The sequence below is a fragment of the Sorex araneus genome, chromosome 1 (assembly GCF_027595985.1).
Source record: "Sorex araneus isolate mSorAra2 chromosome 1, mSorAra2.pri, whole genome shotgun sequence".
Taxonomy (NCBI): domain Eukaryota; kingdom Metazoa; phylum Chordata; class Mammalia; order Eulipotyphla; family Soricidae; genus Sorex; species Sorex araneus.
The window spans coordinates 121,290,410-121,311,095 of NC_073302.1; the positions used below are offsets into that span (position 1 = coordinate 121,290,410).

Genomic DNA, 20,686 nt, shown 5'->3' on the forward strand with positions numbered 1-20,686 from the left:
CAAAACGGTGGGTGACAGTGGAAACATTTGGAGGTGATATTCCCGTGACCCCAAGCCCGGGCAGCAGTTTTGTTCTGTATGACTTTCTCACCTTTGGCACAGGAGGGCCCAGAATGTTTTATATTTATAATGCCACAGAACTCATTATTCCCGTGTCTTTTTGTGAAGAAATAAGTGTCTTCTCTTAGCACTCAGAACTCTATTTTGTCTGCATGTTTTAAGTGATTTGGAAAGAGACAAATGATAATGTTACTAGAACAAAAAAGCTCTTCATTGCTGATGCGTCTCCTCTTCAGGCTCTTCTTCAAGCCTATTAGGAATATCAATCTCTTCTGCAATCCCAATAAACTTCCTTACATGGTCTGATGTTTGAGACAAGCATGTGTTTCAGCTAAGTCTTCCAATTGTGGGATAGGAAGTTGAGGTTTTCTGGATGCCCCTCAGGGCAGTGGACAGTGCCATGGGGCTTGGATTGTGCATCACATGGGCTACAGTTCAGAACAAGCACAGATTCCAACACGGGCTTCTGCTTGGAAAGGCCCGGCAGGACAGTTGTAGGCGTGGGGGAAGGTTGATCCACTGCCTCAGGTTAACCTGAAGCCCTTGTGGATAGAGAAGGTAAATGGAGGCCAGCCCTTTGAACCACAAATATCTGCCACTAGTCTGAGGTGCCCTGGGGTTACTTAAGTAAAGACAGAAGGCAGGGCTGTGGCTCAGTTGTAGAATGCCTGACTTGCACACATGAGGCTTTGAGTTCAGTCCCTGGCACTTCCGGTGTGATCCCTGACTCACTGCCATAAAAGTGTGAGTACAAAACTGAGTGTGAGTGACTCCTCACACTCTAATAACAACAAACTGAAAGGGGAAGTGGATATCTGAGAGATATTACAAGGCTTAAGGCGTGTGCTTTGCATCCCACCAATGTACTAGTTCGAGTCCTGGGTACCACCAGGAGTAGTCCCTGAGCACCACTGCATGTGACTACTCCCCACCACCCCAACCAAAAAGAAAATGGGGGAAGTGCAAGTGGAGAAAAGAAGGAAAGCGGAGGCAGTGCACACGTTTAGCTTGTATTGGATCTCTTCTCCAAGCTTGTTTGGCCATGCTGGGCTACATGGATTCCTCTATCCCAATTTGTATTGTTGCATGTTTGTGCAAACATGAAGCTGCATTCTATCCTGAACTGTTCTATAAATGAATGGGAGTCTTTTCTGTTAAAATGCTATGGCTTTAAGAGTATCTGCCATGACAGAAAAAGCTTCATAGAGGTCCACCAAATTTTTCTTCCCACCGTTGTGACTTTGTATCTTCCAAAATTTACATCTTCCCGAAACTTGAAGGCCTAACTACGAGTACCTATGGTACAAGTCACTTCTCTGATCTTACTTGGAAATAAATACTTCTTGGTAGATGTAATTTTGATGAGAATTAAGATTAACAGGGTATATCCTCAGCTCCATATGACAGTGTCACTAGAAGAGACACAACAAAGAGAAACTACATAAGGATAGACATACCCAGGGAAGATAATATTATGATGTTGGTTTTTGTTTTGAGGTCATACCCAGTTATGCTCAGGGCTTACTTTTGGCTTTGCGCTCAAGAGTCACTCCTGGAAATCATTGGGATGCTGGGGATCTAACCTCCATCAGTCATATCAAGGCAAGCACACAACCCACTGTACTATCACTCCTTCCCCAATATTATGATGTTGGAAGCAGAGATTGGAATTATATAGTTACAAGTCAAGGAAAGCCAAGATTGTGTCAACCACCAAAAACTGTGGGGGTGGAGGGGTGGTTTTGGGAGGGGAGAAGTATAGGGGAGACTAAAAAATAGGAAAGAAGATGTAGAGGGAGAAAAGAGAAAAGAAAGATGGAGAGTGGAAGTTGGGGACAAAGAGAGGAGAGAATAGAGAGGAGAGAGAACATACATATGGCCTTACTTTGTGGCTTCTAGCTTTTCTTATAGTTCTCTAGGAACTATAAGAGAATAAGTGTCTGTTCTTTGGAGCCACTTAGAATGTGGAAGTTTGTTACACTAACCCTAAGGAAAAATTACTCAACCTCCTATGAGAACAGTAACAAATGCAACTTTTTAAGTGCTTACCACATAATAGTCAATGTGCTTGATATTTACAACAAAAATTGATCTTTATAGAAATGTACCTCAAAGGTATATTTATTTTTTAAAAAACAGGGTTCCAGAGAAGCTTAGTAACTGACCCTTTGTAGATGGTGATGCAGGAATTTCAATGCTGCCTCAATTGGTGCCTCTAAAGCCCAATCAGCAAAAAGAATAGATATCTTGAGCTGATGATGGATTGAGAAGAAGATCACTTGGACCAAGCTCTAAGGCCAGAAGACCTTTGAGTGTTAAACATAGGCACTTGTCAACCTATCCACTTGTCAGGATAGGTTGGCATCTAAATAACTGAAAAACGAAAACAGAGACAGGGTTGATCCTCGCTTGATCTTGGGAATCAGAAGATACTAACTCCTGATTTTTAGTGATCTTCAGAAGCCTGGAAACCTGCTTGGGTTCAATTTAAAAGTAATGGAAGTGTCGAAAGAGTCGGGAACAGTGGTGGCCTCTACTGAGAGAAGTTGTTCTAGGCCGTGTTTAGAATTGTTTAGACAATGGCTATGTGCCTAACACCCAGGCATGGCTTAATAGTACCAGTTTTCCTTATTATTGTAGAACAAAAAGGGCTTATGTTTGCATCAGCCAATTGGATTTCAGCCAAAGCACATACAATGCCTCTAATTAGGGTCAGCTTGGAGAGGCCATACCAATTTGTCTCTGTTCAACAGAAACTATACTTGGAAATTTAAAGAAACTGTGGTAAATTTATTTCCTGGTTGTTGGTTGTATCTAGGATGAAACGATACTATCTGAACCACAAGAGAGAGTTGAAAAACAATTTCAATATAGTGAACAATTTTCATAAAATTTTGGAAATACTCATTTCTACAACATCAGCTTTTATTCTTGCTGGCATATAGCTTCTGATCAGTAATGTTTGCTGAAAAAATGAATAGAAGTCATTATATGTATCTGGAAGAACATCTTTCAGTAGAAAATTTCCTGATCCAAAATTTTAATCTATTAATGTTTGGTCTAAGAACTGTATGATTAATTTTCTTTTTCTTGCCATCTGTACCTTTCAACCCCCCAAGCAATGACCCGGAGATGGCATGTTTGACAGTGTAGTTTTTTTTTTAATTCATTATGAATGTAATGCTGGAACACAGCTGATACTCTCTAAACATGATGCATTTACTTTATATTTATTTTAACTTAGATACTTGGAATAGGTTTTACAGTTCCAACTCTGGAAATAATAATTTATATTTTAAGTCATTAGTGACTTAAAGATAATCTCATCAGCCACCCTCCAGAACTTATGGCTGCTTCTCCAGGAAGGGAGCATAAAATGAGGCCCCCATAACCATGCCACTAGACTCTGCACCAGCCTGTTTTCACTCAGGGCACCCCAGAGGGGGGCAGGTGAGAGGCCTCTCTGCCCTAAGGGACCCAACCCAGGCAGTTGACCTCCACTACCCAACCTCTGCCATGCTCCAGGCCACTTTCCACATGCTCTGGCCAAGCCTCACACATGAGTGAACATATTCCTGGACCACGAGGCTGCAAAGTGGCTGTGTGATGCATCATCATAGAGGGAAATAAATATATATGCCCTAGGGGAGTCCAGCAAGCTACTGAGAGTATCCCGCCTGCATGGCAGAGCCTGGAAAGCTCCCCATAGCATATTCGATATGTCAAAAACAATAACAATAACAGGTTTCATTCCCCTGACCCTGATGGAAGCCTCCAATCATTGGGAAAGACGAGTAAAGGAGAGGCTGCTAAAGTCTCGGGGCTGGGATTAATGGAGATGTTACTGGCGCCTGCTCCAGTACATCCATGAACAACGGGATGACAGTGATTCAGTGATACAGTGAATGATTTAAAGGAAGCAAAATGGCTTCAGGGAAGAAAACATCATATGAATTCAAATTCAATTGTTTATGTTAGGCAAAGGACATGTGTTTATTCTAATGGCTGGCTCTAAAAGATTCAGGGCATTAAATGAGGGCAAAATGAGTTAGAGCATTTTAAAGGGCACAGGAGGCATTAAGATGGGCTCTTTAATCAAGGAATTTCTTGCAGCTGCTTTTTCTTATTGTTTCTATGTGATTAAGCCTAGTTTACCAGTAGATAATGTTATTGCCCTGATAATTGTTAGGAAGTGGAATTCATTGATATTTATATCCTTTGCCAGCCATTATTAGGCATCAGCTCCACTGTGTGACATTTCAAGATAAAAAGTACCCGCTATGCATTTTTGATTACTGAAATACAGTATTTATTATTGAAGACAGCCCTGTCCAGCAATAAAACAGAAAAGACACTGTACATATCATTTAAAAAATCAAGTTGTAACACTAGGTGGGGTCAACCAAGACTAAGTTGTTGTTTCAATTATTAAAAAAAATTAGCACCAGACAAAAGGGAATTCATAGCCTCACTATTTAAAAATCATGGTGCCATAGAAGGTGATGAGATGGCATTAAAGGAAGAGGGTCTGTGGAGTATAGAATAACATCACATGAGGCTGACACCCAAGGACAGTAGATACAAGGGCCAGGGGGGATTGCCCCGTAGCTGGAAGCCTTCTTCATGAGCGGAGGGGAGAAGGCAGATGGAGTAGAGAAGGGATCACTAAGAAAATGATGGCTGGAGGAATCAGTCAGGATGGGAGATGTGCCAAAAGTAGATAATGGACCCAACATGATGACCTCTCAGTGTCTGTGTTGCAAGCCATAATGCCCAAAAGTAGAGAGATAATATGGGGAATATTGTCTGCCATGGAGGCAGGGGGAGGGTGGGAAAGAGGGGTATACCAGAGATATTGGTGGTGGGGAATGTGCACTGGTGGGGGGATGGGTGTTTGATCAATGTGTGATTGTAACCCAAACATGAAAGCTTGTAACTATCCCATGGTGATTCAATAAAATTAAAAACAATAAATAAATAAAAAATAAAAAATAAAGGAAGAGGGTCTCAAAGTGGCCTCGTGGTGTGCAACAGAACTTGAATGTGCACCTAAATCACCCGAGGATCTTATTTAAATGTAGATACAGATTCTGAAAGATATGGGTGAATGCTGAGATCCAGCAGTTTCCTAAGATGCTCCAAGTTGATGCTAATACAGCCGCTCCAGAGAACACAATTTGAATTGTAAAATAATGGAAGACTAAAGATTCTTTGAAATGGCCTCTGAAAATGACCCTTAGGTCAGTGAGGAGACCTTCATTGTACATGACATTCATAAACTATTTTCCCCCTCTGCCCTTCCTTCTCCTCCCCATATCCCACACACCCCTTTTACCCCTGATGCACTGCATTCAGGATTTCCAAACTGGACCACTCTTCGAGGTTCCACAGTTAGAAATGCAGCAGCCTAGTCCCTACAGATGGAGACAAGCAATCCTATACATGTGGTCCTTTCAGATGGTTGTTGGCCAAAAGCTGAAGAGTGTGGGAATGTCAAAGTCCAGTTTGGGAGGGAACAATTCTGAGGTATCCCACTCTCCCCATGCTAAACCTAGGACATGTCTGAGATCACACTCAGAATTGTTTCCTCCTTTTTCATACTTGATTACCTTCTTTGCAGGTTTCTCCAGGGAACACATCATTTTTTTTTTCTTTTTGGGTCATACCCAGTGATGCTCAGGGGTTACTCCTGGCTCTGCACTCAGGAATTACTCCTGGTGGTGCTTGGGGGACCATATGGGATGCCAGGGATCGAATCCAGGTCAGCCATGTGCAAAGCAAATGCTCTATCTGCTGTACTACTACTCTGGCCCGAGGGAACACATTTTTTTTTTTTATAGTTTATTTTTAATTAGTGAGTCAACGTGAGGGTACAGTTACAGATTTATACATTTTTGTGCTCATGTTTCTCCCTTACAGAGTTTGATAACCCATCCCTTCACCAGTGCCCATTCTCCACCACCAGTAAACCCAACATCCCACCCCCCCTTCCCAGTCCCGTCTCCCCCCACCCCACCCTGCCACTATGGCAGGGAATTCCCTTTTGTTCTCTCTCTCTGGTTAGGTGTTGTGGTTTGCAATAAAGGTGTTGAGTGGCCATTGCGTTCAGTCTCTAGTCTATATTTGGCCCGCATCATCTTTCCCCCACATGACCAACAACCACATTTTACTTGCTGTTCCCTTCTCTGAGTTGCCCAGAATGAGAGAACAGCCTCCAAGCCATGGTGACAACCTCCTGGTACTTATTTCTACTATTCTTGGGTGTTCGTCTTATAGTCTATTATTCTATATTCCACAGATGAGTGCAATCTTTCTATGTCTGTCTCTCTCTTTCTGACTCATTTCACTTAGCATGATACTTTCCATGTAGATCCACTTATATGCAAACGTCATGACCTCATTTTTTCTAACAGCTGCATAGTATTCCATTGTATATATGTACCAGAGTTTCTTCAACCAGTCATCTGTTCTAGGGCACTCGGGTTTTTTCCAGATTCTGGCTATTGTAAACAGTGCTGCGGTGAACATATAAGTGCATATGTCACTTCGACTATACTTTTTGGCTTTTCTGGGATATATTCCCAGCAGTGGTATTGCTGGGTCAAATGGGAGCTCAACCTCAAGTTTTTTGAGAGTCGTCCATACTGTTTTCCAAAAGGGCTGAACTAGCCGGCATGAGGGAACACATTTTTAAATGAATCTCTTGCATATAAATATGTACCTCAGAATCTCTTTCTATAAAACTGGATCACAGAAAAGCAGTGTTTGATTGACAAAGATGGTTACTCGGTTCCCACTGTGAGCATTGTAGAAATGTTTTCTAAGAAACCTTTGGCAAATGATCCCACCTCTCTGTATGTTATGGTGCCAGTGTGAAGCTGTTTTGAAACGGGGAACTAGATTAAGGTGCTCTTTCAAGGAATTTGGATTCAAAAACCCAAACAGCTTGCTCATCCACAAGTTGATGGGTCTCAAGAGCATCATGAGTTATTGCTCAGGAATGGGCAGGACAGCTAGTCAGAGGGTGCCCCATGCTCCTGTGTCCCAAGCCCCTCCCACCGAGCCACCCTACCTATTCCCCCACCTTCACTCACCAGGACTCTTCCAACAGGCCTGCTGGTTGCACTTCTGGAACTCTGGAGGTTTGGGTTCATGATCACACGTGCATTGGTCATGGTCTTCAGTTTCGCTGTTCTCTGAAGAGACACAGCGAACAGTCCTCTTCTGAAGGCCCCCTCCACAGGAAGTGGAGCACTGGAAGAGAGGGTGGGTGGGAGAGTCAGAGGGAGATGTGCCCCAGGATCACAGGGGAAATGAGAGCAGATATTCGACTAAGAAGGTCACATCTCAAGGATGAGAAAGCCTTCAAGTCCTAGGATAAAGGTTCTAAGCAATACTCAGGAGATGCAAATTCTATTGCAGTTTGTGTGGAACTAATTCAACTTTATTTATCATTATTCCCTGAAAATTATGGACATGGGCTGACTTACGTATGAGCAAGATAGAAATAAAAGATGCCCATCGTGGGCCTAAGGTTTCAGGCAATCAGTGTCTTTGAATACGTCTTGATTTAGGGTTGGGAGTCCAGTGTGAGAATAGGATTATAGAACAAACTGAAAAATTTGAGTTTTGGAGAGCTGTATAGTGGGCAGGGTGCTTGCCTTGCACATGGCTGATCTGGCGTTTGATCCCTGGCACCCCGTATGTTGCCCTGAGTCAGCCAGGAATGACCCCTAAGCACAGAGCTAAGAATAAGGAAGCCCTGAGCACAGCCAAGCATGGATCCCAAACAAACAAACAAAAATTTCAAACCTAAAAGTTGGATAAAAAGGGAAGCAGAAGAGGAAAATCATGGAGAAAAGAGGAACGGGAATGCTTCTCACAGAGCTCAGTTCTAGGTTAAAAAAAATTCCTTATGCAGAATTGAGCACCCCAAATAGGTTGATCACAACTTCCATTGGCCTTACTCAGTCTTTTTTTGGTGGGGTGGTCCCACACCCAGTACTGCTCAGGGTTTACTCCTGGCCCTGAGTGCAGAGGTCACTCCTTGCAGAAACTGGGGGAGCATATGGGGTGTCAGACACTGAGCCTAGGTCAGCTGCATGTCAGGGAAGCTCCCGGGCCACTATACTATCCCCAGCCCTGATCTCATTCAGTCTTGAAACTCCAGAGTATAGGTGTCCAGTAAAAGGCCAACTGTTCTCGTTTAACACTGGCCCATTAAGAAAACTGGATTCCAAGGATCAGCTGGTGATAGACAAGTATTTGTTCTGTGTAAAATAGCTATAAAGTATAGATTCCTTAAAAACTGGATTTTTGGAAGGCTTACCATGCAAACAGCATAAATCAGATGGAAAAATACAAAAAGGGAGAAACTACTTGATGATTTATAATTAATGTAAACATATTCACCGAATAATTTTTTAATTTCAGTGTTGGGGATCAAATCCAGGCCTTTACACATGTGTGTTGGCAAGTGCTTTACTGCTGAGTCACATTCAGAATAAAACTTTCTTGATGTTGTTTATCTTTTTTTTTTTCCCTCCCAACTAAGGTAACACTGGTCTACCTGTAGTTACCATTAATACATGGCAAGTGCCATTCCTATTAAGGATATGCACAGGGAATATCCTAACCACCATGTAAAAAAACTGTTTTCTAGCTTTACTGATATAGAAACAGATCCTGCTCTTCTACCCTTTTCCTTTTTTATTTCAGGATTTAATGAAATAAACAGACTCATGTTCTTCAAGAGTTGAGAACATTTTTGTGTGTGTGATAATAATCTGCAAGTCTCCTTATCTATCTCCATTCCCCCCTTTCATTTTCTAAATATTATTGTTTTGATGTTGAACCTTCTGTTCCAGTCATCTAATTTGTACCTTGTCTTTTATTTTGAGATTTATTCACATTATTTTTGCAAGCCTTCACTTGAAATTACTATTTTACTGTTACTTCATTTTTTCTGGTTATCCTTGTATTCTCTGCTGTTGCTCTCACATAAATTTTTTAAAAAGTCCTGTCCCTGAAGAGTTTAGTTCTAGGTATTTTGTTCCCTTCATGTTCTGTGTCTCTGAGGCCCTCTTCTCAAATGTCATAGGTTATCTCAATATTCCAGGAATCTTAAGACTATCATTTATATAGACTTTTCCCGATATCTGAAAATATCACTGTATCACTGTCATCCCATTGTTCATTGACTTGCTTGAGCGGGCGCCAGTAATGTCTCCATTTGTTCCTGTTGCATGCTAGTGTAGCCCGATGGTGTATTCGGGGCTCTTTCAGGATCAGGGGAATGAGGACCGTCATTGTTACTGTTTTATCTGAAAGTAGTCCTACTAAATCATATAAAATAGGAATGCTCTACTGTTTACAATAGCCAGAATCTGGAAAAAACCCGAATGCCCTAGAACGGATGACTGGTTGAGGAAACTTTGGTACATCTATACAATGGAATACTATGCAGCTGTTAGAAAAAAGGAGGTCACAAATTTTTTATTTAAGTGGATCGGCATGAAAAGTTTCATGCTAAGTGAAATGAGTCAGAAAGAGAGAGACAGACATAGAAAGATTGCACTCACCTATGACATATAGAATAACAGAGTGGGAGATTAACACCCAAGAATTGTAGAAACAACTACCAGGAGGTTGACTCCATGGCTAGGAGGCTGGCCTCACATTCTGGGGAAAGGGCAACTCAGAGAAGGGATCACCAACTATAATGTAGTCGAAGGCCATGTGGGAGAAGGGAGTTGCGGGCTGAATGAGGGCTAGAGACTGAGCACAGGGGCCACTCAACACCTTTATTGCAAACCACAATAGCTAATTAGAGGGAGAGAACAGAAGGGAATGCCCTGCCACAGTGACAGGGTGGGGTGGGGGGGAGATGGGATTGGGGAGGATGGGAGGGATACTGAGTTTACTGGTGGTGGAATATGGGCACTGGTGAAGGGATGGGTTCCCGAACTTTGTATGGGGGAAGCATAAGCACAGATGTGTATAAATCCGTAACTGTACCCTCATGGTGATTCATTAATTAAAAATAAATAAATTTATTTAAAAAAAATAGGAATGCTCTATGTTTGAACTGCAGTAAGACCAATATTTAAGATGGTATTTCATGGGTGGTTGTTATTAACAAGTGGCTATATAGAAAGCCATCAGGAAGAGATCTGTTATTTAGAAAATATTCTCTGTCGGCTAATCCCTTTTTGTGCTAGTGAAGGAAGGGAGATACCACTGTATATAATTTTACTTAATTATGGGAGAGATAAAACCAATTAACTGTGTCTAATTTTAGGTCTCTTTTGATTCACTCTTCCAGAGAGAAGAACCTCCAGGGTATAGCAAGGATGTAGAAAAACATCGAAAGATCCAACTACATGGATCTCTAAAAGCTTTCATCCGACTCCTATTTCCTTCCTCTCAGTCCTCCTTTCTGAAGTACCTGGGAAAATCTCTACTATAGTTTGAAGCTTTCTCCGGCAGGGAAAGTCACTTGCAAGTTTGGTTACCTGATCCAAAAAAGTATAGATCCCACTATCATAAACATGTCTTTGATAGTGGGATCTAAACTTTTGAGTTTGTGCAATTTTATTTAAATTTATTTTGCTAATTTAATGGGATTTTGGAAATAAAAACAAAGGCATTTATTTAGTTCATCCACAAATCTCTCATTTGAACTTGTAATTTGTCTTTTTCACTATAATAGATCATGGAGGTCGGGAGAAATTTCAAAAGTTGGTGTCAAAAATCACTAGCCATGTCCCCTCTTCTTTAATAGGAACAACTCATAAGTTCTTAATTCATGGTTCTTCCAAGGAAACTATCACTCATGTTCACCTCCAATAAATAGTTATCTGTAAATCCCCTAAAACTCCAATCTTGGGGAATTGCTATTATAAACTATATGTCAATGAGCATCCTTTATAATCACCCAGGTTATACCTGATGGTAGATTTACGATCTCAATTATTAGAAGTTTAATTGGTGGATAAGATAGTCTAATTGTGTTAAGTCTCACTGACTTTAAAATGTTTTATTTGAACTGAATACAGGTGATTATAACTAAACAGATTAGAAATTTGGCTAACAAAAATCATCCCACAAAACCTCACCATTTATAACCTCAGGGCACCTAATGCCAAAATGAAGAACAACAGATTGCTCTATTTGAGGGATATGAGGATATGAGATATGTTTGACAATTTCCTCTTCATAGTGAGTGACTTATGAGCTCAATATGGCTCATACATTATTAATATTATCATGTTTACTTGGTGAATGTTATTATTCTTGCCAGAAAGAAAACGGAATTGTCTAGCTTTCCTTCGCAACAAATGATAAGGTGCTAGGAGTAATGGCGATTGACAAGGAGAAGTGTTTATCTGTAGTTTTAAATTTTGTGTGTAATTTTGCATGATGAATGGGCACAGATTTATAACATTTTCCTAACTGTTCACATTGTGTCGGATGTTCTCCTCTATTGACTGCATCTCATTTGATTAATGATACTTACATTGTTATATAGCCCTCAGGGGATATAAAGAGTCTAACCATGAAATGCATCCCATCCTTCCATTTCTGGGCACAGTCTTTTCAGATCAAAAGATGGATGAAAAAATTGTTTTTTCAAATGTATGAATTTCTAATAGATGGGAAATAAAGTTATTTTCCAAGGGAGCTATTCAAAAAGGCCCAAATGTAAAGGTATTAAACCACACTTCTATAAAATCAAACCACTGCACATCATATTTTCTGTTGCTGACATCCCTCACGGGAGCAGTGTGGAACTTGGGTATCAGATTTGCAGATAGTTTAGCAGGATATACTGCCAGCAGCTGCCCTGACGCCAGACTGGGCATCGACAACTCATTTAGAATCAGTAGAGATGCCAATGAAAATAGGGACACCATAGAAAACAGTGTGGAACTGTCCGGCAAGGCAATGGCTGATACCATTTTTCTTTGTCTACTAGGAACTTTTTCAAGATATGAAAATAAAATGAAGTATGTGTTATATTAGTAGCAGATGAAGTGATTAATATACCATTTTCCTTTAGCAGTCATGAATTAGCTTTCTTCCTGGGTTGGAGTGAGTGTCAATATGCCTTTGATTTTTTCAGAGTACAGGTGAGCAGCTGTAATGAAATTACACAGCTACAAACTTACAGTAACACAAATAAGCAGCAAGTTATTTTACTAATATAAATAGTCAAGAGTCAAGTGATTGAGGTCTTATTGGTTGCCCCTCTCTCCCAGATGTTGGTCCTTTCATTGGCCTCATCTGAGGCAACCAACTTCAGGAAAGAAAATTCATTGCTCTACACCTCATGTGCTTCTCAGCTTCTGAGTCTGGGCTTTCTGGTCATCAATGTGATGTAATACAAGCTGGGACCCATTCATTATCCATACGTGGGCAACACTGAAGAATGGGGGCACTTTTCCCAACCATCCTGGGAGACAGTAGCTAGTAGCTCAACTCCTTTTTTTTTTCCTGCCTGGTAAAAAATGTCCTAAGATGGTAGTTGTTTATGGAGTTTCTTATAGGCCCTCTTTGGAGAATGAGTTATCAGATGCTTCTGATTGAACCGGCGGTTGGTTAGACAATGTGGAGGATCTGGTAAGGCACCACCTCACTCCTGCCTTCCTCTTCTAACACTCTGGCTTCCCTGGCATTACTGTAGATTTTGCCTTGAGAACATATTCTAGAATGTATTCAGTTGACAAAAGAATTTTTGTTTTTAGTGTCACCAACAGTGTTACTTTATACAACAAGTAATCTTTTCAAGAATATCAAGCCTTTTCCTCATTTATGATCTACTTATTTTGTTTATCTCTCCCTCAAACATGCTGACTATCTGTCAAACTGATCCACACTTGAGCACACATTTGACACTCACTAAATCAGGCAACATTTCAAGCCCTGATATGATAGGGGCATATCAACCCCTATTTGCTCTAGAAAAATCTTGAGGATCATAGGTGTTGGGACCCCAAATTATTTTCACTAGGCTTTGTGTCTCTGGGATAGTTTTGGTATTTGATCTTTTTTCTTTTGAGTTCAAGATGGCAAACTCTGTCTGACATGTCAGCTATGGGGCAACATTTAGCAGACTTGGTAGTATTAGGTAACAGAAGATAATCAAAACTAAAATATTCTGAAACATATTATGAATCAACGAACCCTGTACATTGTAAGGTACACTAGTCACTCACAGAGAAAATGTATTGCTTCTGTCATTAAAAGAAAACAAACACACTTTTTGCATGTAGCTGACCATACAAAAAGACGAAATCATGCAATTTGCTGCTGTATGGAAGGACCCGGAGAGTATCAGACAGAGTGAACTTAGAAAGAGGGAGAGAGACCGACAGAGAATGATCTCTCTTATATGCAGGATCTAAAGAAGCATCATGGTGGGATAATAAATGCCCAACAACAATGGAAACAAAGAACTTGAAAACTGGTGCTCAGTAGGAAACATACAATGAGGGGGCTTCGAGATAGGACAGGGAGGAGGCAGCTCCTATGGTGGAGGAAGTGCTTAGTTGGGTGGAGGAGAGGGTGCTGAAGGCAGTAAAGTGTTATCGTGAAACCCTATAAGTAACAGTACTGCAAACCACAGTGCACAAACAACTTATTATTGTGTGTGTTTTTTTTTTAAAGAGCCTCATATAGAGACAAGTGGGTGGGAGACAAATGGTGCACGGGTACGAGGGCTTTGGTCAAGGGAAGTGTGAAGTGAAGGGTATTGAAACACCAGATGCCTGAAACCCAACATGAATAACTTTAGAATTTCATGGTGTTAAAATAAATGTATTAGTTTATTTATGCTTATATATCTATTTACATATTTTATTTATCATATTTTTATTTATTAAAGCTGTTTTGATCAAATTTCAGTCATAATGTTCCCACACCCATCCCTCCACCAGTGTAATTTCCTAGTACCAGTGTCACTAGTTTCTAATGGCGGGCACCTCTCTTCTCTCTCTCTCTCTCTCTCTCTCTCTCTCTCTCTCTCTCTCTCTCTCATTTTAGGCATTATGTTTAGCAATACAGAAGCTGAAAGGTTATCATGTATATCTCTTAAAACCAAGAAAAACAAACAGTTTTCTTCTGGACAGACTAAGGTAAAGGAAGGAGACTGTAATTTACTCTCACCAGCTCCCAAGTCCCGGTCTCCCAGTGGCAGCAGGGGCTCCTGTTGCAGGGTGAGGTGGTCGGGGGCCTCTTCGTCCAGTCACACAGATCCCCAGGACAGGTCACGTTTCTCTCCTGAATGCCACCTCCACAGGACTTGGAACACTAATACATAACAGGGTCAAGGTCAAGGAAAAATCCGCAGCAGCCCTCAGGGTGTTTTTGTTTTCTTTTTGAGTCACACCCATTGATGCTCAGGGGTTACTGGGGCCCCCTGTAAGGCAAATGCCCTCCCTGCTGGATTAGGGTGTTAAGTTAGGAACATACTCTCATGTTCATTATGTTTGGTGATATTAAGACCATTTTGTTCTTGGCTTGGGACCACAACCAGCAGTGTTTAGGGATCACTCCTGGTGGGCTAGTGGGACCATATGGGGTGCCCAGGGATCGAACCCACATCGGCCGAGTGCAAGGCAAGTGCCTTATTTGCTGTACTCTCACTGTGGCCCCACTAAGAACATTTGTGTCTGGACTGGCATCTGCAGTGTCTGTGTCCAGCTCCTCACGGTCACCACTTGGTACTATTAAGCACCAATGGTGAAATGAGAAGTGATGAGAAGCAAGGGAGCCTGATTGAGACAATGCTGAGGATAAGGAAGACAAATCAGGAGATGTCAAATGGTTCACCGTCAAACAGTATGTCACCAGGCAGGAATTTGGAATAAAATCTTAAATACATGGTCATTCCAGAGTGGAAACAAAGTTATCTGCAGTGTACCTGTTAATGTAAGTGGTTAGAAACCAAAGTGTAAAATTGAGGTGTTTTTATGATGCCTGACTAGCTCTGGCAGGCAGCCTGAATGGGGGCGGGGACACCCATTTACAATGTAATTTTCTTCATTTCCATTTAAAATGGGATTCAGTCTTCCTCCCCACTACATAAAGCTTTAAAATTAAATTTGCTCATCTCCAGAGCAGAGAATTTGATAGATTTGTTCATGATGTTATTCTGATGTCCTGGCTGTTATTCTCACAAAATAAATTCAAGATGACAAGCTGGATGTCTATTGGGATACAACTCTAAGAAGTATCAGGTTTTTGTTCACCAGAATAGTTTTATAAGATACACTGAGTTATTTTCATGAGGTTCCTAGGAGGAAATTAAATAATCCACTAAGAATGGTTGAAAAGTTCTTTGAGTATTGCAAAAAATTAGCTTGAAAAATCTTGGTTTGTTTTTTGCTTTTGGGGTCACACCCGGAGATGCTCAGGGGTTACTCCTGGCTCTGCACTCAGGGATTATGCCTGGCAGTGCTCAGGTGACCTTATCGAACTTGGGTAGGCCATGTAAAAGGCCTACCTACTCTACTATCGCTCTGGCCCTAAGTTTGAAAATTCTTAAATATAGCATGGTACCAACAAGAACCAAACAATGATGACTGCCAACATCACATACCAGGCACTAGTATGTGGTGGTACCAAAGAAATCAGGGGAAATGTATACATTTAACTCTTTCTGCTCCATAACAATGTAATCTATTGCACAAGTCCAACTAAGAAAGTTTAAACAAAGATTCCTTCTTCCCTATTTATTCACTCTGTTCTAACCCTGTGTGAGGAGAGAAAAAGAGAACCCCCACATTTTTGTGCATGTATAAATATGGATTTATAGGTTCAGGGCCATATGGTCAAGTTATCTCCTGAATATAGGGCTGATGATGACATAAACCAATGGTTCTCAAAATATGGTCTCCATAGCAGTAACTTCAGCATCTACAGGCCATTTACTACAATGCAAAACTTCAGGTCCAATTCACACCTCTATATTCAACACTCTAGAGATGGGGTCCAGCTGTAGCAATGACAAATCCTCCAGATGATTCTGATTTGCTAGAGGTTGAGAACTGTTGAGTGTCGAGACACTCTCACGGCTGATACACGAAGTCCATGCAGGTAACCAGGGCTGGCTCACATTTACTGAAGGAGTTTAGAAGATTCCCAGCAATTAATTAGATAGTGGATATAAACAGATGAACCTTTGTATAAAGCAGCCTTTTTGCAGAGATGGGTCAGGGCAGGCATCTAAAAGTGTCCACCTCTTCAATGCTATAGAAAAACACTCAACTCACTTTGGCATTTCTCCATCTCCTGTTTCCTTAGAGGGAAGGTTTCATCTTTTGTGATTTGCTGAGAACTGAAGAGAGCAATTTAGCAAGGAGGATGGTGGGAGGCTGCCAGGGAGCAGCTTCATGGCTGGTCTCCGGGAAGGTACTGAGGCAGCGAAAATAATATACTCCTTTCAGAACTGGAAAACAGACTTGATTGCTTGTCTTTGAGAATCTGAAAATATGATTTCTCTGACAAGGCAATCAAAACTCCATCACAAACAGTAGGATTCTGCATATGCAGAATGCTTGAAGGCTCAAGTTCTGAGCGTGAGTAGAAACACTTCTTCTATCCCAGAGTTTGGCAGGGGAGAAAGAAAAAAGGGCAATGGAGACACTGGCCTAGAAAACACCAGGTACTAACTCCGTGCTCAGGAATGAGCCTGCTTGCTCACTCGGTGGACTATGAATAGATATTTGGGATTAGCTCTCGCTAGGCTTCGCCCCTTACTTTGCACCCTACAACCATTGTGGTTGTCTACTCTCTCTTCCCTGCCACCTGGAAGGGCTTCTCTCAAATAGTGACTGATGGACTCTTTCTCCTCAGTGCCCGCTCTGTGAAGTGTCCTGCCACAGAAAGAGCAGAGGCACTGGAGTCGGACATTTGCTTGAATTAATACGCCACCATTTATTTTCCCAGTGGCAAAATCTTTCATGTTAACCCCCAACACCTAATTTTTCATTTATGAAATGGAATTAACCAGGCCACTCATCCAAGTTGTTGTGAGAATTGAGTTAAGTAGCACGGGTAAAATTCATAGCCTACAGTCATACATTGTCCTGTGCTCTTTTTTTAACTTTTCTTTCAAACCAGGCTTGGATATTTTTTCTGTTTTCTTTTTGGGTCACACTTGGCATTGCACAGGGGTTACTCCTGGTTCTGCATTCAGGAATTACTCCTGGCAGTGCTTGGGGGACCATATGGGATGCTGGGAATTGAACCTGGGTCGGCCGAGTGCAAGACAAATGCCCTACCCGCTGTACTATAGCTCCAGTCCCAGGCCTGGATGCTTTTGAGAGGTTTTTAGTTTGTTTTTAGCTCATTGCATGTTGTAAAGTAAAATCATTATACTTCAAAGAACAATAAACTTGCATTTCTCTTTCTCGCTTTTTTTTTCTTTTTTGGAAGGAGGGACAGTTTGGGCCATACCCAACAGTGCTCAGGACTCACTCCTGGCTCTGCACTCAGGACTCACTTTGATAATGCCCAGGGGACTATATTCAGTGGAATCTAACAGGGGTCAGTTTATGCAAAGTAGGTACGTCAACCCCTCTACCCTCATTCTGCACCACGACAAATTTGTTTTTATGTGCTGAAGCAGAGCAAAGATCCATCTCAAACTTGGGTCTTTCAGAAGTCTTTCAGAGGACACACCCAGTTATTCCCCCGCCCCCCCACCCCCCACTTCTCTCTGTCCCTCAGTGTGTGCGTGTGCCTGTGTGCGTGTCTGCTCAAGGTTTAGTCCCCACTCTGCGCCCTCGGATCATTCCTAGTGGGGCTTAGGGAACCATACATGGTCATGTACTGTCACTCTGCATCCACCCACCATTTTTATTTCTACAACAACCTAGGTGTTTAACTGAGAGGTGAATCTTGGAATTAGACTCAGTGTGGAAAGGATTTCACCATTACTCCCCAGCCTAGCTGCAGGAGTCCAGAAGTAGGAAAAGCTCTATCCTAAGTGGTTCTCGAAGTGGTGCATGTACACATGTCCCCTAGGGTGACCCCAAGGCCTCAGTATAACCAGCAGGACTAGGTTATAATCGAGCATGAGAAATCACGGGTGACAGTTTTCCAGGTGTTGGACCTGCTTGCCCGCAGAGCACTCTGGTCACACGGGTGGCCCTCCCTGACCTCTGCAGCTGCTAGGGAAGGTGGCCAGCGGACACAGGGCCGTACCTGGCTCCAGGGCTCCACCTGCCACTCCGTGCAGGGCTCGGCGTTGCAGACCACGCTGAGCGGGGGCGGGAGCCCGGCCAGGAACTGGCAGTGGAAGGGCCGCAGGCTCCGCTGGTCCCGGTCGTCCACGCACTGGATCTCCCGCAGCCGGAAGCCACCGCTGCAGTTTCTGGAGCACTAAATGGTGTGTGAAAAGAGGGGGAGGACTAAGGAACTTGACCTGAGTCAGGCCTCCAGTCCCGATGCTGGGCTTTTCACAGACTGTGCGGAACATGCTGGACCCCCGGGGAGGAAGAGAGAGTCAGTCCTGTTCAGGAACCCCGCTTGCCCTCGCCCGATCAAGCAGCTCCCCAAATCTGGGCTCTGGGAGTCAGCTATCATAGACAGGGTGTGAGCACTGGAATGGGAGGAATCCCCATCCTCCAATCACATGTTTCCGGATGCAGGTCTTTGTTGCAGTGCCACAGGATTGCCCAGGGGGTGGAGTTCTCTGCCCGGGCACAGCCCATTCTCTCGGAATCCTGCCGAGAAACTTTCCTCTCTGATGCAGAGCACAAGTTGCTTCTCAAGGGAAGGGGCAGAAGCAGAGAGAGAAAATCCTGCCCTGTCCCCTCTGCCCTGCCTCCTCCAGCCGCCATTACCTTTCCTCAGCACCCTCAGAGGTTCCCTGCCTCCCGTGCACACAGCTGTGTGGCAGCCCTACCTCCCTCTGTCTCAGCCAAAGCGGGGTTCACCTGCAGGCTGCAGCAGCCCTGTCTCCCCCTGCCAGCAGTTGGCTTCCTCAGAGCATGAGAGGGGCTGCATGGTTGGTGCATCCATCGCGAAGCTACTCCATCCCTGCCCCAAAGGAGACCGGGTCAGACCCATTCCAGATGCTTGTGTCTGCCTGGACTCCCTGCACAACCTCCCCTGCATCTCTCTCTCCCTACCAGCCTGCTCCTGGCCAGTCTCATCCCGGTCCCACACTCGGGAGGTGGAGGGGATGGAGGCAGACCCATGGGTTTCTTGGTCCTGCTCCCCAGAGTCTCTTTGGCTTGTGAGTCATCTGCCCTGATGGCTGCTTCCTCCACACTGCATACTGCCCGCCTGCCCGCCACCGCTCTTTCTTTCAGTGGCAGCTTCAAAGGCACCTCCTCGGAGAAGCCTTCCTCGAATGCCTTTCCCTAAGGTGCTCTAACAAGCCCATTCATTATTTATTTCAGCTCGGCCACTGGCTCCATCGCAGGAATGTGCCATGTGGAGCTTCATTCATTTCTCTCTCCACCCCTTCTATCCGATTGTCCCTGCCCTGAAGATGGACCCCTCCCTGCTCCGGTCAGCACCGCTCCAGGTGCAAGAGGCTCCTTCCAGACTGACTGATGGACAAATGAATTGGAGATGAGTGCAGGATTTTTGAGAAAAGGGCAGTCGAGGGTGTCTTGGCGGGTTAACAAGATCTGTGACTTCGGGGTGGGGAGGTGATTCGGGGATAAAGCATCTGTGTCAGACCCTGGCACTGGACAAGAAAATAAATCAGTGATCGCCATGGGAAGGAAGAGCCACTCTCTTCATTCTCTCAGTCCTTCCATCAATGATTTTAGTGTAGACTTTTTTTGGGACGGTGGGCGGGGGTGGATTTTGCATCTGGCTCTGTGATGGGGTGGCGGAGTCTCTCCTGGCAGACTATATGATTCTGGGCTTGGCAGCACGCAGGGCTTAACCCCTGGACTAGCTCTCCACCTCCCTGCAGTATTTTTTGTTTTTTTGCTTTTTATATCACAGTTGGTGATACACAGGGGTTACTCGTGGCTCTGCACTCAGGAATTACCCCTGGTGGTGCTCAGGGGACCATATGGGTTGCTGGGAATCAAACCTGGTTCGGGCACATGCAAGACAAACGTCCTACCCGCTGTGCTATTGCTCCACCCCACCTCCCTGCAGTCTTGATTGATGAGAAAGTCAAGATGTCTGACTTTCATAGAGATCAGGCTCCTTTGTGGTGGGCTCGTCATTAGGGTAGGGCTATATGGGGAAGGAAATGCCTCAAAACCTTTTGGCAGTAGTAGATGCCAAAATACTGCTCCCCCTTCTCCTGCCATCTGGACTGACCGGCGGTATCTATCTCCTGACTTCAGATCTTGGCCTCTAACCTGCAAAGGGGCAGCCAGATGACAGGGGACAGGTGGATGGCCTAAATCATCATGAATCCAAGTTCATGGAGCCTTCCAGGAATAAGCAACACCTGCTCAGACAGTCCCTCCCACCCCCAAAACAAACGTACCACTTCATCTTCCGGCCACACTGAAGGAGATGCAGAGAAATAGGTGATTTCTAATCAGCCAAGGAGCAAATGAGAAAGCAGGTAAAACACAAAGTACAGCCATTTGTCTAGCAAAATTGCTTGCTGGGAAACAGCATTCAATCTGGACAGAAAAAT

General features: G+C 43.3%; 1 protein-coding gene across 2 annotated transcripts in view; it reads right to left on the reverse strand.

The window, feature by feature from the left end:
- Nucleotides 1–20,686, reverse strand: part of ADAMTS12 (ADAM metallopeptidase with thrombospondin type 1 motif 12) — a 309,194-nt gene that overhangs the window by 5,627 nt on the left and 282,881 nt on the right. For both annotated transcript variants that reach the window (XM_055123852.1, XM_004605602.2), the window contains 3 exons: nucleotides 18,271–18,447; nucleotides 14,227–14,370; nucleotides 7,155–7,314 (listed from right to left, as the gene is read on the reverse strand). In XM_055123852.1, coding sequence (XP_054979827.1) covers nucleotides 7,155–7,314; nucleotides 14,227–14,370; nucleotides 18,271–18,447 — 481 coding nt within the window. The remainder of the gene's footprint in view (nucleotides 1–7,154; nucleotides 7,315–14,226; nucleotides 14,371–18,270; nucleotides 18,448–20,686) is intronic.